Below are 27,270 nucleotides of genomic sequence, written 5' to 3'. Positions count from 1 at the left end.
TGCACCGATGGAGCCAGTCAGTGGATTAAACGACCTCGTTTGATGTTGACTCATATGATTCCCGGGTGCCCTAAGATCGTACACCATATACACAGGAACAGAAGCGAGACTTTGGTCTACAGCTAAGTAAGGCGTGTTCATTATTCAGAGTTACTGTATTCTTTTTCAAATCTTATTAAGAAATACTACATAACATGACATGTCACAGAATATTACAGACACATTTATTGATTGAAGTTACTTTTAGGTGTCACTTGCACTACAGCAGTGTATGGAATAGACACCCTGTTACTTGGTGCAAATTTTGGGGTGGCTGCATTTTAGCACATTTTATTCTATGACTAGCAGTCTCATAGACACAGTGATCAACTTATGGTTTGATTGATTTCCTCTGTTTCAGTTATCCCCAGATGTTCAGGCTATAGACATACTTCTCTGTCCAGAAGATCTCATATCGATGAAGACAAGTGATCAGAAATCAATCACAGATTTATCCATACAATCAAAAGCACAGTGTTATGTATCAGATCACAAGGATAAATTTGTTAACTGTGAGTCCTTGGATGAACTTGAAACTATCTGTGATGACTTTTACAGTAAACTCGCTTACTCTAAACAGGATTGCAAGGACATTGCTATGTGCACTCTAGGCCAGTCTTATAATGACACATAGTATGAACAAAGAGCTGGAAGGATAACTGCTTCCAACTTCAAACAAGCATGCTCATATGTTGAGAAAAAAAACAACCGTCTATGTCATTACTGAAATCAATCATGTGTGAGGACAGAAGTGAAGTCAAAGATAATTCTGAACCACTTTTGTGGGGTAGAAAGAAGGAGCCAGTTGCTCGCCACATGTACACCCGACTTGCACGGTCTTGCCACAAGTCTCTAAAGGTTCGTGAACATGGCCTGTTCATAAACCCATCATATCCTGCATTAGGATGCAGTGTTGATGGTGTTGTTACATGTAAATGCCATGCTGACAGACTATTGGAAATAAAATGTCCATACTCACTGAGGAATAAACATCCTAAAGAGGTTGCTAAGATGAAATATTGTAACCAGGTTGATAACAGTGAAGATTGGGTGATGACCAAAGACTGTTCATATTATCATCAGACTCAAGGGCAGCTTGGTCTTTACTGTTTGAAGTATGGTGAATTGGTGATTATGACTAATCAAGACATTGTTGTGGTCAAAACTGAATTTGATGAAACATTTTTTTAGCCAGATGATTAACAAGCTAAACCTGTTTCATAAGAAAGAAGTCTTACAGTATCTGTTCAGAGAGCTTACATACCTTTGACATAATAGGATGCAGTTTACATAAACATAATCTGCTTAAAAGCTACTGTTGGGAATTTGTTTCTTTTAGTGCTTGCTAACATTATTTCACAAGTTTCTTGTCCAGGTTGCACAGTGCTGCACATGCAAACTGCATCCAAAATACTCTTAAGTCTTAGTGGAATAACTCTTTGAAAGATCTGAAACTTTCTGAGTCTCCTTATGGCACACTCAATGTGAATGCAAGAACTAGCAATTCTCCTTGTCTTAGCTCCTCCTTTTGATTTCAACTGCTTACCCATAGAAAATAGTGGTATCTTAGGAGTGCACAATCTTTTAGTAAGTAAATCATGTATTAAAAACTCTCTGTCAGCCATGATATCATCTCCGTACTCAAGTTTGTCTAGGAAACCAGACTGTTGGACAATCTTCCTGTCTGATATTGAACCTGTATATAGATTTGAGAGAAAAACAAATGTACCAGAGGGGGATATAGCAACCAATGATTTGACAGTGTTGTGGTGCTTGAATTGGGACCATGTGTTTCTCTGAGAGGAAGCAAGATTTGGTTTTTGAATGAAAGATTCTGTGCAATCAATAATTACTCTTTTCTTAGGAAAACATTTAAAGCACTTAGGTAAGCATGAATTTACTTGATACCGAGTTGGCCAAGATACTAGGAATTGAAGTTCATGGTACGTAAAAGAAATCCAAGAGGTGAAAATTCTGCTGACAGATGAGTTGTCAATTTGAAATAGATAAGCTAAAACTTCAGAGTCAAATCCCCGTCTGAGCCTCACTAAGGTGAGAAGTAACTCCTCTGTAAGGGTCAAGACCCGAGGACATCCTCTCATCCCAGGTGTTTGAGCATGGTCCTCCTGAAACAGTTGTTATATCATTCACAGTATGTGTCTAAAACTCAATAACATTTTCCAGAAATAATGGTTTCCAGAGTGATTCATTTTAGATTGTTACAATGAATCAGATACTTCATATTGCATTCTGTTCTTTTTACCATGTTTCGTCCCACCAGGACTCGTCAATGCAACTTGGCTTTCCATACAGGGAAAACTGAAGACATGTATCACTTATTTGACATACACGATTACCAAATATCTGTTTCAATTTGATCAATACAGTATTACATTTCGACCAGTATGAAATTATTATATTTGATGAAAGAATGATAATTAGCTTAGTGCTTTATCAGGACAAGTTACTTTGACTACGTACCTTGATCATCACTGAAAACTTCAAAGCAGTCATGGAAGTTGTCGGATAGTGGTGTTGGCACTATGTTCCGTTCATCTTGTTCCTTGGGGGAAGGCACATTTACTTACAGTTCATGCAGTGGGCCCTTTTTAATGAAGAGAAGATAAACTCAAATCATAAAGGGCTCTACTAGTTTACATTGCTGGATAATTGTCAAAATGGAATACTCAGGCAATACATGAATATTCTACAAAATTTATATAAATGGTTGAACCTAGCAGCATACAGGAAAATTATCTCCGTTTTAAAATAGCTACTGCACTTTAGTGATTCTCAGTGTGATAATGTATTCAGTGAATAAAATGTAATCAATGATGATTTTACTATGGAAATATTGATGAGAACATTTTTGAAGAGCAAATATCGTAATAATTTACTGGTTGAAGCCTTGGTCTCTTCCTAGGATTTCGTGCCTAGGATTTTCGTGGTAGGACATCTTGCAACAAAGCTGACAAAGGATCAGGATATTCTGTCAATGAACCAAAAGGTTATTCAAACATGAGCATGTCATGAATTACATTGAGTCAGAGTTAATTTGAAAATGCAAATACGATATTGGAAAGTACATTTGAATTATTACCTTCAGGTGGTCCATTTCCTCCGACGAAGTGCAGGCTGCAAATATAAGTGTCCTTCCTGACTTTTCCGTCCGCAAAGAGAAATCCACTTTTTACATTTTTCAAAATTCATCTTCGGTTTAGGGAATGGTATGAAAAAGATGCCACTGCCTGACGAGTTCAAATACTGTGAATTAGACCGACAGAGGCCATGACAGCAGTGTTTCACAGGCATGTTGCTAGGGATGCTTGTCCGGTAAAATGGTGACTTCCAGTTAAAGTGCTGCTTACAACAACCGAAAGGGCAGAACGACTATTGAACTGTTATGATGCTAATACATCATCAGTTAATGACCTCATAATGCTTTGATATCACTTAGAACACAGCTGACAATGTTATGACATCACAAAGTTATCTCAAAATGATATGTCAGTGCTCTGACCTTACTGACATAAATTAAGAAGTCTAATGGCATTTTTGTGTGGAGATAAATGCATCTGGTTAACGATAACTGATAAAGAATAACTTTGGATGACAAATATATCTCACCCTAGTGTATATCATCACTCTTTGATTTAAAGTAAAAATATCCGCAGCATGCCTCAGATGTTTGTAACTTCCATCAACTCCAAGACATACTATTCAATAAGACAAAAGTTTTTTCTGTATAGATAATCTATTTCACCTCTTTAATGTAAGTAGATGTATAATCAACTAAATCAGAATAGAGTTAAGCGAATATACACTGGAAAAAGACTGCAAACATTGTACAACTTAAAGTTCTTGACATTTTTGCTGATATTCATACAAAATGAATACCAAATAGTCGTTTCCTTTCTAAATGGATTAGGAGTGATGAAATTTATAAAAAGTATGGGGAATACAAAAACATTACCATGTGGGAGCATGTCAGCCAAACACAGCAGGATGAAATAAAAATGCAACATAAACTGATGGACTTGGAAAATTATGGGTTTTCTTTTTCGTCATCACAACTGTACTTATAGTGGAAAGAGCAAATATGCCATGAAGAAGCTCTACACTACACCACTGGGCAGGTTGCAGACAGGGCTTTGTTGTATCAACATGAAAAAAATAAAAAAAAGTGAGGAATGGTTATCAAATGCATCAGTCAACACTGGACCTACCCATTTCTGGTTGAGCATGTGTCACAACTGCAACACGGGACTTAAAGATTCATCACTGAAATGTCATTATCATCCTGAAGAATCCATGGTTCATATCCAAATTTTGGGGCAAAAACAGGCCACCAATATGTATCAAGTATACTCTATAAGTATATACTGTGGAGATTTTATGGTACCTTTTCTGCTATCAGTACACATACAGCATTGACTCTCACACACATACATGCATGCACTCACGCACACAGTTGACACTTGTTTTGACATGACTTTTTAGCACATTTTTAGACATTCTTGCCTCCACTCCTCAGAGGCTTTTTGCCAAACACAGATGTTTTTTTCCCTTTTCCAGTTACTACCTGTGTCTCATTTGTAAATGTAAGATTTCTTCCACCTGTTAATGCCCCATGTCAATTTCCCCCTGCACCAACTAACCCACAATTCCAGGTTTATTTTCAAAATTTTCTGAATTGTTCTTTTCTTGTAACCTCACCCTTCCATAAATCTCCAATATATTGTTTGTTTAGAAGCTTTAATGTGATACACAGACTTGAATGTGGCTGTTAAATACGATGAAGATTTTATCTGTTCTTGGTAACCTGCAAAGGCAATCTGACCTCCACTTTGTGCTACCAGTTTGTTCTACCACTACGAGGTCTGTGTTCAAATCTTACCAGTCACAAAACTTATTCAAAATTTGTCCAACTGTACATCTATAAATTCCTACGGAAATAGCTTTCCCAAAGTTTGTCAAGCCATTCCAACATAAATAAAATATTAATTCCTTTTACTCTTCTATCAATTCTTTTGCCAAGCAAGCAGTCATCTGCTTCATATGGGATTGGTGTAAATACACTGTGTGTGACGTCATTAGAGCAATGTCAGGTGAAAAAGTATATATGACAAAATATCATGTCCCAATGTATGGTTTATAAAAATGAATGTTATTTTAGCAAACAAAGTCGGTTTGGTATCTGCAAATGATTGCTGTAATATATATGACATGTAACTGTCTCTTCAATCCTCATTATCACCATTCTGATTTCAGTGTACCTGCTACATTTTCTTACCATTAGCAACAACATCAAAGTCATTTTCCAAACATCTCTTAGTCCCTCCCATGTCTGGTTCCAATGCTCATCACATTCCTGCTGCAAATGCTATGTATAATGTGTCTACTCTTCTGTTTCTCTGTAACTCACTAACTCACTCTGTTTCTCTAGGTAGAAAAAAGGTGAAGTTTTTGCAAGGTCGAGATGGACAAGAGTGGGTATGGGTGATGGGACATCATGTAGATGATAAACCAATACACCAGTTACTGGATGAAGAAGCTAAAGCCAAAGCTTTACAACAGGCTGAGAAGGAGGCACAGGAAATGAGGTATCATATCCTTCTTGTCCAGTGGAAATTTTATCACTGCTATTTTGTAAATTGTAAATGGTAATGAAGTTTGACTCTGTTATTGGGCGTACACCATGTGTTTTGTATATTATTAAGATCTTAAATTTTCCTCCTGCACGATACTGGTATATTACTCTTATTTTATAATTGTGGAACTGCTAGATTGGTATGATGAATAATGGCATTATGTTTCTCCCATTCTTTTGACAAAGTTTATTCAATGATATTGCTAGTTGGAGGTTAAATTATCCTATCTCACTCTATGCATCTCATCTTTTGCCTTTGCTTCTGGAGTGGAAAGGTATCTAAAACAGGTTTTCAGCTTCAATGAACAAGGACTGGTTTATCACATTCTGGAATTCATTGCATATCTTCCATTGCTTGTTCACCACATCTTAAAGATGCTGTCCATATCATTATTTCTTTGAAGACGCCCAAGTTATCTTTGTTTGGTTGCACAGTAGAGAGTATGTTCCTTCACATTTCCACTTAACTCTCAGGATTGCAGTCTACTGCCATCACTATAACACAGGCTCAATTGTCTATGGAGGTGCATGCTCCAGTTGTTATTCATCTTTGGGACCGTTCATAATTTATGGCAAGAGGGGGGAATGATGATTTTTTGGAGACGCATGTGAATGACGTGAATGTTGAACTGTCCCCTATTCATTCAAGTTCCAATCCATCCCTTGGTCACAGTATAACATCAAAAAGATATTAGCTTCCACGTGCAGGACCATGTATGGGGATGGATTATGTGGTTGGTACAATCTTTATATCAACTAAAAGTGTATGGATGTTTCAATCTGTAGGAGATGCATCCTTTTTTATTAATGCCTTTAAAAATGTGCTTATTAATATGGTCTTCTAATCCTGAACTTGTACTATGAATAATAGATCAATATATTTTTTTTATCATGAATCTAAAAGTATTTTAGCCTCTGAGAAATACTTTGATTGCATTATGGACAAATTGACTAATTTGTTAAGTCCAGATGAGGCCTATTAAGATTAGAATATAATGAAAGGAGATGGTTAGGAATAGATAAATATCAATGTTTATCTCCATATTGTAATTTAGGTACTGAAGACAAGTACTATTTTGTATTCATTTGTACATATCTAGCACTCTATGAATTAAATACTTTCCATATGTATATCATGAAAGTCCTAATATGTACAAATTTAGACCTTTTCTGTCAATGGATAATGTACTAGTTTTTTTAAAAAAAGCTTAAAGGTCACATGCAACCAAAAAATCAAATGTAATTAAAACACAGTTATCACTTTCCATGATATGTGAATCATTGCTGATTAGGGAAAAAAAAAATAAGCAAAATTATAAGAGTATAATCTCAAATCAAAAGTGCAATATTTTGTACTTGAGTATACTGAACCCAGTCAGGGCCAGTCGGCGTGCACTCAATTGTAACGAAACCCTTTCTTTGACCACTGGTTCATTTGCCAATACGCTCAGCAAGCTCTTTGTTTATGGCATATGAGCCTGATAGGTGTTAATTTCTAATTGCATGTGGTTAGTGATTGAGTTTGTGCATTGCATTTTGTCTTAAGCAGACAGGCAGGCAGACATAGAGGTGTCAATAAACCAGACTCTGAGTTTTTTCTGTGACCAATTCTGTTTATCACAATCAACATGTTTTTTTATGTAACTATTAGATTATTTACCTGTTTGTGTACTCAACCATGAGTAGACTACTACTCAATATTTGTTCAGCATAATATATATATCTATATGTTATGTTTTGTAAACTAAGGCATTAGTACACTCGAGATATTGTGTATACAACTGTTTATATTTTGCATATATTACCTGAGGCCTTCATTCTGGGAATAAATACTAGTACTTGACTTGACTTGCAGAAGAATTAGCCTGCCATATGAGATTATATATGTGTGTCAATATGCGAGCATGCAGTAAATTATCCATCAATGAGAGTTCCACTCTCTCATCTTCCCTTTTCACAATAATAATAGTAAGAAAATGAAGATGATTTTCAATATGAACATTAACCCTCTTTGTTTTGAAATTAGAGGTAGTATAACTGAATAATAATAGGTCTGAATTTAATTTAAAACCTCTTCTATCTTGAATTATTGTTTAGTGTCATTCTAGAGAATGTTTTTTTTCCACATTCATGGTTGGTTTATATCATTGTACCCATCCATAAGTTTGAGCACAACGATAACGATTCAACAATCATGGACACAGCCATCTTGCACTTTTACCGTACCTTGTAGCAGGGGAGATCCAAATTATCTGCTTTGGACTTGCAAATATTTTGTTCATTAAAATAACCAATAGATAAATGTCCTTCATGTTCTCTACATACATCAAACCTGCTTACAGTCCTTCATGTTCTCTACATACATCAAACCTGCTTACAGTCCTTCCTGTTCTCTACATACATCAAACCTGCTTACAGTCCTTCCTGTTCTCTACATACATCAAACCTGCTTACAATCCTTCATGTTCTCTACATACATCAAACCTGCTTACAGTCCTTCCTGTTCTCTACATACATCAAACCTGCTTACAGTCCTTCCTGTTCTCTACATACATCAAACCTGCTTACAGTCCTTCATGTTCTCTACATACATCAAACCTGCTTACAGTCCTTCATGTTCTCTATATACATCAAACCTGCTTACAATCCTTCATGTTCTCTTACAGTCCTTCATGTTCTCTACGTACATCAAACCTGCTTACAGTCCTTCCTGTTCTCTACATACATCAAACCTGCTTACAGTCCTTCCTGTTCTCTACATACATCAAACCTGCTTACAGTCCTTCATGTTCTCTACATACATCAAACCTGCTTACAGTCCTTCATGTTCTCTATATACATCAAACCTGCTTACAATCCTTCATGTTCTCTTACAGTCCTTCATGTTCTCTACATATATCAAACCTGCTTACAACAACTGTAATTGCTGGTTTTTTTCTAATAACAAGGTCATAAATGGTGACGGTGTCCATGAAATCCAAACTGTCTTAGACTTTCCACTTGAATGCAACATGTAAACATAATGAAAACATAATCCTGACAATAAAACCGAACTGTAGAAATTAGGTTATGTTGTATAATTACCTGAAAAGACAAATGACACATAAAGCCTTGTTCAGTCCTGTATTCTGACCAAACTGGTGAGGCTCCTGAAGTGGCATGTGTAAACCCCCATATAGTCCGGCAGAAAATGTTTCAGGACGGTGTTTGGTAACTTTACTTTGCATGTGACATGATCTGCAGAGCATAATGTAAGAATGTGACATATGACCTGCCTGTTTGCATGACCGTGTCCCTCTTCCGGTAAGTACCTCAACACCCTTGACATGTGAGGTGTTGTTGTGACTTGAAATAATGACAGCTCTTATAGACAACTTTCTTATTATCGAGTGATAAATTATGACAATTAAAATCCACAATGGTAGAAGAATTATAAAGCCTCATACCAAATTGGAAACGGATGTTTTAAAGTAAAGTTACCAAACATGGCTCTGAAACTATATCTTACAGTAACTTTATTATCAGAGTTATCACCCCTTGGAGTGATTTTATGTGCCCCCTTAAACAAACAATCAATCTTGAGTGTCATTTGTCATATGTTACATCTGTCAGCCTTATCTGGGTCAACATGAAATTGCTTATGATACTGCCATTACAACTACTTCACAACTCCCACTCGTATATTCTAAAAAGAGAATCTGTTTACTGAGTAAGTTATGTGATCAGACTGGACATTATTATCTCCCTGGCATGTAATGCGGGTGATATAGTCAATGCCTCATCCGTCTGTCTGTCCATCCATCCATACGTTTGTAATCATGTTCTTTCTGGAGCATAACTCAGGAACCGTTCAATATTTTCAGACCAAACTTGATATATATAATACTCTCAACCTATGGTTGTGCAGTAGTATAGGGAATAGGGGTTTTGGCTCACTTTCAAGAAATGTCTCTACAAAGCCTTATTTAGTAAATAAGGCTTTGGTTGGGACCTTAGCTCTTGCTACTATTACCCCTACTATAAAAAAGTTGGGTGCCTATGTCATGTTTATATCGATGAAACAGTTTAACGTGAACCGCCTACGATCTCTTTGGTGTTCATAATAAAGGCTTGCTGGGCTTTTTGTATCCCCTGTGCTATGTACTTTTTTTTCTCGTCCTCGCTGATAGCAGACTTACGAGACTTGGATCGAATATCTTGTTTCATTCCGTTATATTTTGTGAGTTCAGAGAGGATTGAACGAAACTCCTCTTCTGAGATCTTACTATCAGAGAGTGCCGTGGAAATACGCTCACTCACTGTGTTCAGCTTTGCTTCAGCCAGAACCCTGATCTCGTCGTGTTTCAATGCCTTACGATGCAGTCTGCGTGATACCAACTTAAGCGCCAACCCTAACACCCCCACTATCCCAGCTGTTATTTCAAAACCTAGCACTATAGGTGCAGCCACGATGGTGGTTAACAACCCAACACCTGCAGCCCCTAGTCCCATGCTGGTTGCCATAAGGGTAGTGTCAGCCCCGTCCACGATATTGAAAGCTCTATTGTACTTCTTACATAGTGCTTTCCGCGTGTCACGGTCTTGTTCTAGTTGACGTTTCACATCACATAACTGCCTCAAGCGGAACCCATCTACGGTTTCCAACGTCTTCGCTACTTCCTCTACGACTGGGTACAGACCCATCCTATAATATATATTACGAAAGATATTTTAATTGGGTTTCAGTTAATAGTCTATAAGTGAATTTGAATTCTACAAGGTCTATACCACTATTCAGGGTAATAGGTGAGAGGTTAATAGACTTTCCTGTTGTAATAAAAACCCCACTGAGGTTTATTAAGCGGTTTATATGACCCGGGGTATCCCGTTGTATAACAATACGACAATGTTGACCTAGGTGTTCGCCATACCAGTGTATTGACACCCCGGGTATAATTTGGTGTACTCTTGAGGTATGGCTTAAATAAAAGTAGACTTCTATGATGAGTGTGTAGGGGTAGAATATTTTATCAAGATCCCAATGGGGTAAAATCGCACTGCTAAATGTTAATTTATTTTTTATTTCAGAACTTAACCTATTTTTTCCTTTACCAAAATTTATCGATGATGTTGCTTTATCCTCAAAAATAAAATCCCCGACCCAGCTACCATTGTTACTAATCTTAGAGACAGACCCATTTTCACCCATTGTGATATAAGGTGAGGTGGGTGTTAAGTTGATCAACCATCTAGGCTCTTTAAAATCTGATAACAACACCCGTCTGTACACGTTGTCTTTGAATTGCAGGATATATAAGGTGTCTTCCTCACCAGGCTGATCGAATCCCTCTGTATCTCCTAGGTCGTTAAGCGTAGTGTTGGGTCGATGACTGGTCATTATTATACTATTACGATATAATTTCCAACTGGTTTTTTTATAATAATTCAGGGGTGAACTTTATACCCATGAAGTGTATGTTGTCAGGCAGGAAGATATTGGTTAGTGATATCTTGTTTTCCACGATCACGTTGACCCCCTGCAGACTGGTGTTGGAGTCGGTACCCACCCGCACATAAACGTTACAAACTTGATACTGGTGTCGTTTCACCCACCCGAGTTTGATCCCCTTCACGATCTCGATATTATTCCCCGATGGTTCCCCTAGGTAGACTTTGATGATCAGTGTTGAGTTTGCCGGTAGATCCTCTAGTATACTGACCACGCCTTCGAATTCAGACACCAACTGCAATTTCACGTTTTGTATGGCCGGTTTACTCGATAGCATGTGGGCTGCCATAGTGTTGAGTGGGCTGACGACTATGCTACGTCTCTGAGTTGGGACGTAAGCCACGAGCAGGGTTCCATTGTTCACGACTTTGTTTAGGTGGTTGTCTTTGTTATCCGTGAACACGTAAGGAGAGACGAGTCTAATATTGAGAAACCAGTCGTCGTTATCGGGTAACAACACCCACTTGTCATCTTCGGTGAAGACGAGCATATATGGTTTGTTTTGGACGACGGTAGTGCTCTCAACATCGTCTAAGTCGAACAGTTTACCCCCGAACGATGGGTATATTATCCAATTATTATCACCGGTGTTGACAAGGGCGTACTTAGTGTTGACTTTTGCTCTTGTGGTATCTATCATATCACTTAGGGCTCCACCGGAGGGGATTTCAACGCGTTTGTAAATGTTGTTTTTCAGTTGCAAGGCGTACGATGTACCATCTACTCCGGGAGCGTCGAAACCGCGCGTGTCTCCGAGGTCGGAGATCCCGATATTGACACATTTTTTCACTCCGGGTCCTTGTGCGCTGGTCATTTTACATGAAGCGTTAAGCTGAGGTATCCTATATTTGCAGGATTATGATTTATATCTAACACCGATATTGTCAGCTCAGGTATGTTGCCCTGGATTAATTTCTTATACTGCCGTGGTGAAAACGACTCGGTTCTACCGTCGTTGTATTTCTCAGTTTTCACCGGCACTGCTCTCAGTATAGTGGAAGGGTGACCTCCTTGAATGTTGTACGTTGTGCTCACCTGACCGAGATGAATGTACAGTTCTCGGTACGGTACTAGGTCGGGTAACTTCGTGCCTGTGACGGTTGTTGTTGGTTTTATCTCGTCAGGAGACATACCGAGTATCCTCGCTAATGGTCGGCCGAGCCTCAAGGGGTTTCTTCCGTTGTTGATTAACACCACTGTACCGTTTGAGTCGTTCATCTTGAGTTCGGCTCCCAGGGGTTTGAAGACCTCGTCGTTTAGAGAGCACACGCTGTAGTAGCCGTCAGTTATCTGACTGCGAGTTCCACTGACGAACAGCTTATTGTTGCTGACGTTGATGTTAGTCCATTGCGGTAGGTAGGTGATATCGCAGAGTGCGACTTCGAGTTGGCCTGACGTGTTATCGATCGCGTGCGTCAGCTGAACGGCCTCACCGCTCGTTATTCCTGGAAGTGTTATGTACATATATATATATACTCATTATATAAGAGATTTAAAATGTTGTTTTACCCTAAACTGGACGTAGATTTCTCCCCCATGAAGATCGTGGTTGCTCCTGAGTTGTATTTCAATGCCCAGCTTTTAGATGTGTTCGATAAGTATAAGCTTTCGGTGACTAACATCAAGGCAGTCCACGCTTGGTTCAACAACCCTATGCAGTTCTGGCAGAATCAATTAAACTTTGCTGTGTGGTGCGCTACAACAGGGTGTGGTGTGACATTGACCGACACTCGACGTGGACCGCTGAGTCAGTCTGTGTTCAAGTTCCACGTGTACTACCAGGTCAGACGTATCCTTAAAGAGATCAGCGCCCCCCTACCACAGGACAAAGCGTGGGACGCAACAAACAACCCGTACGATAGACGGGTCTACGAACGTATTTGCAATGAATTCGAAATAAGCCCGAAGACGGATTGGCGTTTGCCGGGGTTGAACCACGGGTTGGGTATTCCTTACAGCGATGGGCTCTCAGTAAAAGCATTTAAGAAAGATTTACTAACAAACTTTATGAAACGAAAAATGTTTAGTACTGAGAATTTTTTCCATGCATTAGATGATATTGTTCCTAAACCTACCAAATATGGACCGAAACCAGTGAAAGATGCAAGTGATGATTTAATGAAACGAGGTATACTTAGGCAGGACTTTGCTTTATCGAGTAATGAATGGAGGGATGATCGTATGGACTTTGAAGGTGGTGTTGCTTTCACAATCCAGAAAGTGGAGCAGTCAACCGCAGACGGGTGGAAAATGTTTATGTTGGACAAGTCGAAAGGATTCACTCGTGCCGGGGTAGTCAGGTTGAACGACTCGATTCGAACGTACGTGTGGGCGCTATTGGGTGCGCAGTCTATGACGCGTTCCAACATCCTCGGTAAGGGAACTGCTTACGACGCTCAGAAACAGTTCGTTTCCAACGTTGAGGATGCTATCAATTCTCCAGTTGATCTCCCGCGGGCCATCGAACGCTACCAAAACGTGTTAGAATACGCCAGATCGAAAGTCAATTATGTGTTCGGCGTGGGGCTGTACATGGCTCCGAGTGATATGCAACTGAGAGTAAAAAAAGTGGTGGGTTATAACAACAAAATAGTCATAGCCACGAAGGATCAAAAGTTGGGTATCAACCCCGATATTAACACCACCTATATCCCACACATCCCACCACGTGAAACGGGTATAGTGACGTCACCCCCGGAGTCTAAAGTTCATGTGGAGGTACCCCCAACACACTCTCATATTCAGGCTCAGCAGCATATTGATAGTAAAACGGCCCTGGTGGTTGGTGGGGTAGCTTTGGGACTTATTTGGTTAAAGATTTTTTAGCCGCTACGTACACCAGACCCGCCACGGCGACGATGGCTGCCCACAGGTTTTGACTGAGCCACATAGCAGTTTTAGACAGAGCGCTCTACAACCACGAGACGATGCTACCCAGGATGCCGGGAAGGGCTTCGGCGGCTTTACCAGCCAGTTTAGCTAGGCCTTCCCCGAGTTTTTTTATCCAGTCTTTAACACCACCGCCTGTGGGAGTGGGAGTTCCCCCACCGGCAGGTGTGGGGGTTCCCCCTGTCAGTGACACCACCAGGGTTGATATGATGAAACCAAATGCAGTCAGAATGCTTGCGATGGTGATCCCTTGCTCCCGGAACAATATCCTAATCCTGTCTGCTAACGTAGTGTCTCGGTAGAGGACTTGATTGATGGTTTCCCGCACACGGTTGGCCTGGGATCGAAGCTTTTCTTTGTAGCCGGACGCTGTCTCCAACCAGGTCTGCCTTTCATCTTCCAAATTACGTATTCGTTCCTCGATGGTGGCTTTCATAGACTCGTCCTCAGTTTCACCGAGTTTTTTCTTTTCATAGGTGATGCGGTCGTCTATCTCACTCATTTTGGCCGTGCTTTTCCAGAGCTGACCACGAATGGTTTGCATCAACAGGTCCAACCCCTTCAGTTCCCGAAAGGTAATTTCGAGGCCCGGGAAGGGCTTGTTCTTGTAGTCGTCCAACACCTTTTCAATATCATAAGTCATGTTTTGAACCGATGTGGCGTCCCTGATGCCTTCCAGATCTTGACGGGCCTTCGGGGGAATCTTCTTAGGTCGCGCGCCACCGTACTCTTTGAAACCTAGTTCATCTTGGACAAAGCCAATATTATGGTCTTTTCTCAGTGTTGATAAAGCAAGCGGTTTTCTCGTTTTTTGATGAAAGAGATCGATCTCCGGGTGATCCTTCAAACGCAGCTTACCCTCGACAAGGGTAAACTTGGTATAGTCCCTTACCCACGGCTTGATTTTGTCTCTTTCTTCTACTGCGTTGTAATAAGCGTCGACGGCGCCCCTCACGAGTGTGGTAACTGGCGAGAATGACGGCTGTAGGCCAGTACTGAATGAGGTCTCCTGGTCATCATTGAATGCCTGGGCACTATCGTCCCACATCTCCCTCATAGGTATGTCTTCATCCATTATTTAGTATTAAAAATATATTTCGTTTATATATAATAATGTACGGCAGAAAATTAGATCCTTTCAGAAGATTGAGAGAGCCATTAGGAGCCAGAGCCGTGCGTCAGTCGGTGACCATCACCAATAATCCCAGCAAGATAGACCAGAATCAAACTCTGCTGGTTAGATTTCCAAACCTTGGTGAGAATGACCTCATTGTACCAGGCACTGTTCGACTGGCGTTTAATATCACGTTGACCTCCGACAACGACAAACGCGAGCTAGTTCGGAACGTGGGCCGAGCCATCATCAAGAAAACGACCGTCAAGATCAGCGGTAACGAGGTGCTGAGCATCGACGACAGCGACGTGTTTCACTGCTACAGGGATCTCTGGAAAAGCGAGAGAGAACGAGTCAATGATGTGTACCAGGGTATCAGCAAATCAACCCGGGCGCGCATAGGGTATGTCTTCACGCAAGACCAGCAAGACAAACTATCGGACGGTGAAAAGGCCATCGCTCGAGCATACGGGAATCGATTCTGCGTGCCGCTCGACTTCGAGTTGCTCACGGGACACGCGCCGTTTTACCAGGCCGCGCTGGGTGATAGACTCGAATACGAGCTCACGTTTAACGACTATAGCAAAGTAGTGCGTACGCCGAACGGTGATGAGGCTAGTTATGCCATAGACAACATCTCTCTGGAGTTCGACATGGTCACTAGCCCGGAGCTGGCCAGGCAGGTTCGAAGCCAGTACTCTGGGAAGATGGCTATCCTGTACGATCGCGTATTGAGGCATAGATCAGTCATGCGAGATAAGAGCGACACTGTGTGGAATATCAACCTGAACGTGCCGGCGCGATCGATGAAAGGTATCCTGGTCGTCCCCGTGGAGTATTACGATCCATTCCGGAGGGACAGCGAGAAGTTTTTCAACCCCGAGATTGAAAAGGTGGAAGTGACCATCGAGGGCGTGCCCAACCAGTTGCTCAGTCATGGTATGAGACCACACCAGCAGTGGGATGAGATAAAAAAGCTACCAGTGGGGGATTACATAACAAAGGACCTGGACCTCGGCTCCGTGCAGATCGGTGAATACCTGACCACCAAGTACGCCCTATGGTTGGACATGCGATCCACGGATGATGATAAACTGCACGGTAGCGGGCGCCGTATAGATAACGGCAGCGAAGGGATAACCATCCAGATTACTAAGAAGGCTCAAACCGCTGGTAAGTTGAAATTATATCTGTACGTTATTATGGACGCGCAGCTTAATATAGACAATGGGAGATTCGTGCAAGCCATCTACTAGTGGGGGAGACCCCCTGGGGTACCCACAACTACCCACTGACCCACACTGCGCCATAGTGTGCGGGCAGACTGGCTGTGGGAAGACCGTTTTCGTGTTGGATATGTTGGAGAGTTACTACAAGGATGTGTTCGATAACATCGTTATCATGTGCCCTACTCTGAGCATGAATAAAACGTACGCGCGACCTTGGGTGATGACGGACCCGGACGTACACAAAATCGACCCTGGAACACGCCTGCAGGACTGGTTGAAAGCTCTTCACGAGAAATTTAAAGGGGAACCGACGCTGTTCATACTGGACGACTGCAGCGCTAATCGCGAGATAACAAAAAAGAGAGACATGCTATCGTACCTGGCCTTCTCCGGCCGGCATGCAAATCACAGCGTCTGGGTGCTAACGCAGAAGTTCAACTCGGTGTTGAAAGACCTCAGGGAGCAGACGCGATGGGTGGCCTTATTTCACTGCAAGGACAGGGATTCGTTCGAGGAGTGTTTGAGAGAGAACGATGTGATGAGCAAATTAGGACGGGAACGGGTGAAGAAACAGCTCGCTGAAACTAAACACGCTAAGCTCGTGCTAAAGACCGACCAACCAGTAGCATATATAGTATGCTAAAGCAAAGCTAAGCAAAGCTAAGCAAAGCTAAGCAAAGCTAAGCAAAGCTAAGCATATAGCTATGATATTTGAAGTATTTGTCGTGTGCAACTTAACCTTCATTTCTCTGTGTTTTGTCTACATCGGGTATTATATAGTTAAAACTAAATCTTACTTATTATATTATAAGATGGAGTGTGAGGAATTGCTCGAACAGTTGGTACCTGGGGGTACGGCAGGCCCCACTGGGGGTGTGGGGGATTCCCCCAAGCGAGAGAAACTGGTGGCGTTGGCTGTTGGTGGCAAAGCCAAACATTACTTTGGAGACTACACTCCGGATAAAATTCACAAAATGTCAGCCGAAGAAATCGATAAGCTGTACGCTAGATACGAGTCCCGGCTCGGAGCAGAAATGACAAAGACAATAGGATCAGCTATGACCCAGATATACACCGGTATTGTGTCATACTTCCTTCCCATTCCACCAGAGCGCCGACTTTACCTGTGGGAGGACCTAGATAAAGACCCTTTTATCGAACACGCCGTGAGCTCTATCAGCTGCGAGCTGTACCACAAATATGGTATGTTGTTGGCTCCAGTGACGGCGGCGATTATCACAGCAAAGCATTGTCAATTTGAGAGAAAGAATAATAATAATAGTATAGATGGATGCTGCACAGGAAACCCCAGTGGAGGTACCCCCAACAGTGAGTCCCGAGGTGACGGTGGAGACCCCACCCCCAACAGTGACGGTGGAAACCCCTTCAACAGTAACCAGGCAGAAGAATCCTAAGAGAGTAGCTGCCGGTAAAAAACGGTGGTGTAACCAACATAAAGTGGCCAACCCAACCCGACTGTTGTTGGCTGTAGGCGTAACTGCTGCCTTGGCTATCTCGTGGTTATACGTGGGGGTACCCTCCCACAGTGAGCCACCACCCAACAGTGAGCCCCCCACCCCCACGGTAGACCCGCATATCATGTTATAATTTAAATATTTTTATATCATATACATAATGTCTGAGGGGAAAACGTTCGTCAACGACGCATACCACGCCACAGTGGTCGCCAGTCTAGCTGTAGGGTACGCTCGGTTGACTAAAATGGTGCTTAAACAACCAACTATCAAGCTAGATTTCAACCTGCAAGATATAGGTATGCTCATAATGAACCTTGGTATGGCGATGGCCACAAAAGACATCCTAGTAAAACAAGGAATAATACCTGATAATATAATGAAATAAATATAGGATGGCCACGATAGCTATGATGGTCGGTGGGGCGTTAGTGAATGCCCTGGCATTTTCCGGGAGTAATTTCCTCTTCTCGAAACTACGAGATGATCACGCGGCTGAAATACAGGAAGAAAGGAAGCGGCACGATCTCGCTACTGAGAAATTACAAAGAGCACAGGCCGAGTACGCTAAAAAACGTCTCCAGAGGATCGATTTTATTAACGAACAACTCACGCGTGAAAACCATGCCGTTCAAACATTCAACGATGTCGATGAAGCAATGAAAGAATACTACCTACTAACTGGTAAACAATTGGAACCGCTCAATAAACCCACACTCGCTCAGTACTACACACCATCCAAGGGGCAAATGAATCGTGAACTGGGCTTCATAGTGTTGGGTATAGCAGCTACTGCGTTGGTTGCGAAGCAATTAAATTAAAATACCTATATAAGTAAACATGAGACCCGCTCCATACCGATGCGAATACATACTTATGGGGAAGACCGAGGCCTGTGGTAGGAAATGCAGGAATCAGGGGTTCTGTTGTTTCCATATGGGAAGTCCTAACTACACGTGTTCTGTGTGTGGTATCGGGGTTAAAGGACACTACTGTCTATGTAAAGCTCACGGAGCGAACGTAATCAGACATCAACTCATCTACGAGAATAAAAAAGGCTACATAAAAGAACGTAGGCGACTGCTCAAGATAGACTCCAATTACAGTGCGTGAAAGGGTTACCTCTCGAATGCGGAAGTCAGCATTGTTGAGATTACTAGGTTTAGAAGCCCCTCCTACGGTAACACAATTAAAAGCTCAAGCAAAACAGCTTGGATACACGGGTTATTCAAACCTGGGGAGAGCCGGGTTAACCACATTGTTATCACATGCCCCCGTAGCAAAACCTCCCACTGTAAAACAACTGAAAGCCGAGGCACACGATTTGGGTTTAGGTGGGTATTCCCATATGAGAAAACCACAGCTTGTAGAATTATTACGACAGAATAGAGCTATTGACCTACAGTTCGTGCGCACTAAGCGCGCTGTAGGCAACTATTTGAGAGGTTGGCGCATGCACGTTGATAGAAACATAGACATTACAGATATCAAGCCTCTGATAGCTGATAAGGTCAACCAGGAACTAAATAACCTAGGAAGTATCAAGTTTCAGATCACAGTGAAAATGTCGCTCGATAAACAGGTTGGGAGTACCAATGAATATGTTCAGCCTTACTTCCGAGGTCAACAAGAGGTCGTCACACATACAGAGACCATTGACGCATCAATCGATACCAGTTTTCAGCAGATACGAGAATACCTAGAACGCTACACACACTTGGGGTCCGGGTGGGCTGTAGATAAAATCGATAATGTCTATCTAGACATAGCTAACTACGTGCCGTTCAGAGGCGGGTCATACCTAGCCTTGCCTCCCTACTATAGGAACAAACATGCCATAGTAAACGTTAAGAATAGAGGAAACGATTGCCTGAGGTTAGCTATCAGGTCAGCCTTATTTCCAGCTGACACTCATTCAGATAGGCTTTCTAGCTATCCCCAAGACGATGGGCTTAATTGGGATGGTATAGATGAACCCACCCCCATATCCCAGATCACTAAAGTAGAAAAACAGAATAATCTGGCTATAAATGTCTTTGGGCACGAAGGTAACACAACAATAGTACACAGGGTCAGCCCGGTGAAGGATCGCCAAGTTATCAATATATTCATGATCCAGCGAGGTGACAAGTATCACTACACATGGATAAAACACTTTAGCAGGTTGTTGTATGACCAATCGGCATACAAAGGAAAGACCCACTTCTGTGAACGATGTCTACATGGCTTCACCCGAGCTGATTTATTAGAATCCCACCGGGATGATTGTCAAGGTGTGGGGCAGACGGCCATACGAGTCGACATGCCTAAGGAAGATAACAAAATCCTAAAATTCAGTAACCACAAGAACCAAATGTCTGTGCCTTATATCATATACGCCGACTTCGAAGCCTTAGTTGTGGGTGGGGATTCCCCCACACCCCCCAGTGGTAGCTTCACCCACAAAACACAAGAGCATAAAGCCTGTTCGTTTGGATACATTGTCGTCCGTTGTGACGGGGAAACGAAAGCTCCGGTAGTGTATAGGGGCCCTGACGCGGCTGAAAGGTTTCTAAAGTGTTTGCAGGAGGAAGAAAAAATTATTAGGAATGCATTGTATAGAATCGCTCCCATGCGTATGACCCGAGTCGACAGGCTAGCTCACGCTAGTAGCACTAACTGTCACGTGTGTGACTCACCACTTAACGGTGATTCGGTGAGAGATCACTGCCACATAACTGGTAAGTATAGAGGCGCCGCTCACAGCGCGTGCAACCTCAAGCTTAAAATCAACCCTAAGACAATAAACATCCCCGTTGTCTTTCACAACTTGAGAGGGTACGACTCACACTTGATCATGCAGGCCATCGCGAAAATTGATGGTAATATAACGTGCATCCCCAACAACATGGAGAGATACATCTCCTTCAGCTTAAACGGACTTAGGTTCATTGACTCGTTTCAGTTCCTCCTGTCGTCACTCGACAGTCTGGTCAAGGCCAACAATACCTTCCCTATCACCGATCGATACACAGACGCCGAGACTAGACCCCTGCTTATGAGGAAGGGTGTGTACCCCTATGAGTACATGGATAGTTGGGCCAAGTTCACCGAGACCAGACTACCCCCTATTGACTGCTTTTATAGCAAGCTGAATGAGGCGTCCGTCTCACGAGATGATTACTCACACGCGACTAACGTATGGAATAAACTGGGTTGTAAGAACCTGGGTGATTATCACGACCTGTACTTGAGGACAGATGTACTTCTGTTAGCCGACGTGTTTGAGACGTTTAGGCGGACGTGTTTAAAGCAGTATAAACTCGACCCCGCGTGGTATTACACCAGCCCAGGTCTGTCGTGGGACGCCTTGCTTAAAAAGACCGGAGTTAATTTGGAATTGCTCACAGATTACGACATGCACCTATTCATTGAGAAAGGCTTGCGAGGTGGGATTTCCATGGCATCCAAACGATACGCGAAAGCAAATAATCAATACGTGAAAGGTTACGATCCTAACAAGCCAACCAATCACATTCTCTACCTCGACGCAAACAACCTGTACGGCTGGGCCATGAGTCAGTATCTACCTACAGGGGGATTCGAATGGGTACCCCACGTTGATGTTATGGGGGTTGCACCAGATTCGAATAAAGGGTATATCCTCGAGGTTGACTTAGAGTATACCAAGGAATTACACACATCGCACAACAGCTACCCCCTGGCCCCCGAACGTATGAGGGTTAACCCAGACTGGATGTCTGAGTACCAACATAACTTGTCAGGTGGGCGTGTGACAGACGTTGAAAAACTCGTGCCTAACTTAATGAATAAGACCAAGTACATCGTTCACTATCGCAACCTACAGCTGTACCTGTCGTTGGGTATGAGGCTGACCAAAATACACAGGGTGCTCATGTTCGACCAGAGCCCATGGATGGAGCCCTACATCAGAATGAACACAGACCTACGAAAAAAAGCCACCAGTGATTTTGAGAAAAATCTCTACAAGCTCATGAACAACTCGGTGTTTGGTAAGACTATGGAGAACCTGAGGAAACGCGTGACAGTGAAGCTGGTTCGGTCGAGTGAGGAAGACAAGCTCAGGAGATTGATAGCCAGTCCGGCATTCAACCATAGTAAGATATTCACAGACAACCTGGTTGCCCTACACATGAAGAAAAGCCACATAAAATTCAACCGGCCTGTTTACGTGGGGATGAGAATCCTCGATTTATCCAAACACCTGATGTACGACTTTTACTACAACGAGCTCAAGAAACAGTACGGCGACAGGTGTGAAGTGCTGTACACTGACACGGATTCCCTGCTGATGGAGATTCGAACCGAGGACGTGTACGAGGACATGAAAAAACACCTCGATTTATACGACACCAGCGACTACCCTAAGACCCATGCCATACACAGTACGGTAAATAAAAAGGTCCTAGGTAAGATGAAGGACGAGTGTGCTGGCACGCCCATAGCCGAGTACATAGGTTTGAGACCTAAGATGTACTCCATACTGAAAGCCGACAATAGTGAGATCCGGAAGGCTAAGGGGGTTAAGAAGTATGTGGTGAAGCAACACATCAAACACGCCAGATTCAAGGAAGCCCTGTTCAAGACCCGTACCTTTAGGCATAAAATGAACACACTTAGAAGTGATGGACATAAGATATACGGACTGACTATAAACAAGACGTCCCTGTCGCCTATGGACACGAAACGTTGGATAGCTATTGATGGGATAAACACATACGCGTATGGACATGAAAAAATTTGAGGCTATTTACTACAGCCCGCGTGGGTACTGGAAAGGAGCTAGCGCAGTAGATAAGCTAGCTAAAATAGCGCGAGTACCCCCGGAGGAAGCCAAAGCGTGGCTTGAAAAACAAGCCCTGTGGCAGATCTATTTGCCGGCACCACGCTACGTGCCTAGAAGGAGGTTCGGTATTAACATACCTAATAGCGTTCACCAGGCAGACCTACTGTTCCTACCCCACGACAAGAGGTACAAGTATGCCTTAACCGTAGTGGACGTAGCCAGTCGTTACAAGGAAGCCGAACCCTTGACCACGAAAGATTCGGCCCAGGTAGCCAGAGGATTCGAACGCATATACAAACGCAGTCTGCTGACGTGGCCAACAGAGCTGCAAGTTGACCCCGGACGGGAGTTCATGGGTGCCGTGTCACAACTGCTAACCAAACACGATACAAAGGTCAGGCGTGGCACGGCCGGAGCCCATCGCAGTCAAGCCATAGTTGAGAGATTTAATAGGACTTTGGCTGAGCGCTTGTTCGGCCATCAGTATGCTAGGGAGATGGTCACCCCTGGAAAACGATCGACTGAATGGGTCACGAGGTTACCCAAGGTGGTGTCGGCAATCAACCATGAAGTCACCCGTCTCACAGGTAAGAAACCGGCAGACGCTATCAAACTAAAATCAATAGTTGCAGAGTCGGCCGCTCCATTGCGTGGGAAGGAGAAACAGATACCAGATAGGGCCCTAGTGAGGTATCTATACCAGCCGGGGGAACACGAGGGTGATAGCCGTAAGCGGGCCACCGATCCTATATGGTCAGTCAAAACTTACAACATAGATAAAGTGGATATGAAAGCCGACGAACCTAACTTGTACTACTTGAGGGATGGGCCGGGTAGGGGGTTTGTAAGAGAAGAATTATTGATCGTACCGTACGGCACAGTGTTACCTCCTACCAACACACGGTAAACGTGACATAGGCACCCAACCTTTTTGTAGTAGGGGTAATAGTAGCAAGAGCTAAGGTCCCAACCAAAGCCTTATTTACTAAATAAGGCTTTGTAGAGACATTTCTTGAAAGTGAGCCAAAACCCCTATTCCCTATACTACTTGTGCCTTTTGCTGTTTACAGATTTTTGACATTTAAATTTTTTTGGTTTTTCCATGGAAACATTTTGGTGTTAGTCTTCTGGTGGGGTGGGCTTCGTTTCTGGAGCAGAACTCAAAAAGTGTTCAATATTTTTCTGCCTAACTTGGTAGATATATCAGTCAGAATCTGAAGTGGTGCCTTTTGCTATATACAGGTTTCTGTGATTTATTATGTTCTAGGTTTCCATGGAAATGTTTCATACTTAGTCTCAAAATGGAGGTATTGGCTTCATTTCCAGAGCAGAACTAAAAAAAATGTTCAATATTTTTCTGCAAAACTTGGTAGATATGTTAATCGGAACCTAAGGTGGTGTTTTTTGCTATTTCCAGGTTTTAGTGATTTATCATTTTCTCAGTCTCAATGGAAACGTTTTTGACTTACTCCCAAAAGTGAGAGGTGTGTTTTGTTTCCGGAGCAGACCTCAAAAGCCTCTTAATACCTGTTGGTAAAACTTAGTCTCAAAATGGAGGGATGGGCTTCATTTCCGGAGCAGAACTAAAAAAAATGTTCAATATTTTTCTGCAAAACTTGGTAGATATGTGAATCGGAACCTAAGGTGGTGGTTTTTGCTATTTCCAGGTTTTAGTGATTTATCATTTTCTCAGTCTCCATGGAAACGTTTTTGACTTACTCCCAAAAGTGAGAGGTGTGTTTTGTATCCGGAGCAGAACTCAAAAGCCTCTTAATACCTGTTGGTAAAACTTAGTCTCAATATGGAGGGATGGGCTTCATTCCCAGAGCACAACTTGAAAATATGTGTCATCTTCTGATGACTCTTGTATTATTTCATCCCCCTGGCATGTAATGCGGGGGGATATAGCTGACGCCTTGTTTCATGGAGCATTTTGGTGTTAGTCTAATGGAGGGATGGGTTTTGTGTCTGGAGCAGATATAAAAAAACGTTCAATATTTTTCTTCAAAACTTGGTAGATATGTGTGGCAGACCCTAAAGTGGTGCCTTTTGAGTAGTATTATTAATGGTGGTTTGGGGCCATATCTTATGGAAGCCTTATACTTATCCATAACATGGATGTAGACTCCCTATTTTCACTAATTCCATAACACAGACACAACGTGTCTTCCTCCACGCAAGCCCACTGTGGGGGTTGCCTCCACTGTGGGCTGGCCTATTCACTAGACTAAACAAATATACGATACAAATAACGATACTGGCTGGCTGAGAGCTGGGTCACGCAGTGCACCAGCTGTATTCAGTAATCACATGCTATATTCAGAGTAACTATATTGATTATGGGCTCAGTGTCATATTCATGTCTTATGTCTTTTAGGTAGCCGGATGCACACATGTGAAAACTATCAGCAATGGATTCAGTCATAAAATACTCTTTGAAGACATCTTCATTAATAACAATAGTCAATTGATAGATGCCATGCCCTAATTCTTTGAGTTTATTAACAATCAGAGGCTCGACATCAGTCAATGATATATTTTCAACACACCACAAATCCATTATTAATATAGATGTGAATAAATCTCTAATAGTGTGAGTCTACAAATTATTTCAACTACTCTCTATAGTAAGGTGGTGGTGCAGAGGCTTGCAGTCTGCTGTCCACAAGGGTGTGGTGACTTGCAGTCGGCTGTCTGCAGGACTCCACTATATTGATTTCAGCAAAACAGTTTAACGTGTATCTTCTATTACACCATTTGTTTTCATGATAAATGCCGGTTGGGTTTGCTGTATCCCTTGTTTTATATAGGGTTTTTTTCTTGCCCTCGCATATAGAATATGTTTTATGAACCTTCAGTCTAATTTCATTTTTAATTTCGTTGTATTTTTCTAGTTCACCTATGATTTAATGAAACTTGTCTTCTGAGATTTTATCGTCATTGAGTGCGGTTGAAACATGATCTTCTATCGTGTTTAACTTTGATACAGCAAGTATTCTAATTTCATCATGTTTCTTTGCTTTACGATTTAATTTGCATGATACAAATTTAAACACTGACCCAACTGTTCCTATCACTACAGCTGCTAAGTCAAGTCCTAACACCACCAGTGTGGCTACGACTGTTGTCAACAGCCCAACTCCTACTGCTCTTAACCCCATGCTAGTTACCATTACGGTGGTATCAGCACCATCTATGTAGTTTAAAGCTATATTGTATTTTTTATGTAGTGATGGCCGAATATCATGCTCTTGTTCTAGCTGACGTTTTTTTGTTTCGCATATCTGTTTCAGTCGAAATCTGCACTTCCTTTAATATTTCCTCCTTCATCTACGGCTGGATACAGCCCCATTCTATTTGTCTTTAATATAGTTTATAAATTATTTTTTAAGTCACTGCTATCTATTTTTCGATTGGTAAACTTTAAGCCTGTAAGTTTTATATTATCGTGTAGGAAAATTGGTGAGATATAAATAGGTATGAGTAAATGCAACAAACCATAAACCCCATCGAGGCTTATTGATTGTGTATAGCTAATGGTGGTGAATCGCCGTGCCTTATTATGATTCGACAACCTTTATTCTCATGCTTTTTTTGCCAGATTAGACTATCTAAAAGTTTTATTGGATTGGTGGAAATCTCTGCGAGATATACATCTATAATTAGTGTTGTGTGTGGATTCAAACCATATGAACTCGTAAAATAATCATTTTGGTAATCGTATATACCGACAAGGTCTAAACGGGCATTCAACTTGACATCCTTATCAGCTTGTGTTTGTACATCATCAACCCTCATGTAATCATGTTCATCAACCCTCATGTAATCATGTTCATCAACCCTCATGCAAATCATGTATATCATCCTTAATCCCCAATCATGTGTTATGTAAACATCATTCAATCATGCGTAATGTATCACCAATTTTGGCTTCCATCCTTATCCCCAATCATGAACATCGTCCTTATCTCCTATCTGTGTTATGTAAACATAAACCTATCATCTGTAATGTATTACCATTGGCTTCCATCATTGTTATCATAACTGTCGGCTTCCTATCAGTGCTTGTTTATACTGGCTTCCAGCTTTCGTTAATTCATTCCACTTGTTTCTTTGTTATTGTTTTACCTGTACATATGAATACAGCTCTGTACCCCATTCTCAATCACCTGATGAAGGAGTAAGCATTAACTCCGAAACGTTGTGTTCTCATAATAAAGAAGTTGAGTAGTTCACTTCTAAATGCCCTTCAAAGACTTGATACATTTTATAATATAAATTATATATAATAATATGAATAACCCCCCAAAACGACAACATAAACGCCTCAGACTTCACACACATGAAAATCTTGGTTGATGCGGATGGTTTGTATTTCAGAACCAGATTCATGGATATGTTTTTGCATTATGGGTTTTCAGTCATGACAACTGGATGTGGCTTGACGTTGACAGATTCGATTAGAACATGTGTGGGCCATTCTTGGCGCTCAATCACAGACGCGCTCCGACATAGGTCATGGAACAGCTTACGACACTCTGAAACAGTTAGTGGTTAATATTATTGAGGATGCTATTGC

The 27,270-nt window shown here is 41.9% G+C and overlaps 1 protein-coding gene across 1 annotated transcript in view; it reads left to right on the top strand.

Annotated features, from left to right (window-relative positions):
- LOC137283502 (SH2 domain-containing protein 4B-like) overlaps positions 1-27,270 on the top strand; it is a 267,928-nt gene that overhangs the window by 140,153 nt on the left and 100,505 nt on the right. The window contains exon 4 of the mRNA XM_067815036.1: positions 5,486-5,642. Within this exon, the coding sequence (XP_067671137.1) occupies positions 5,486-5,642 (157 nt within the window). The remainder of the gene's footprint in view (positions 1-5,485; positions 5,643-27,270) is intronic.

Source organism: Haliotis asinina, chromosome 5 (genome assembly GCF_037392515.1).
Source record: "Haliotis asinina isolate JCU_RB_2024 chromosome 5, JCU_Hal_asi_v2, whole genome shotgun sequence".
Lineage (NCBI taxonomy): Eukaryota > Metazoa > Mollusca > Gastropoda > Lepetellida > Haliotidae > Haliotis > Haliotis asinina.
Note: the sequence above shows the minus strand (reverse complement) of the source record. Positions and strands in the feature narration are given on the sequence as shown.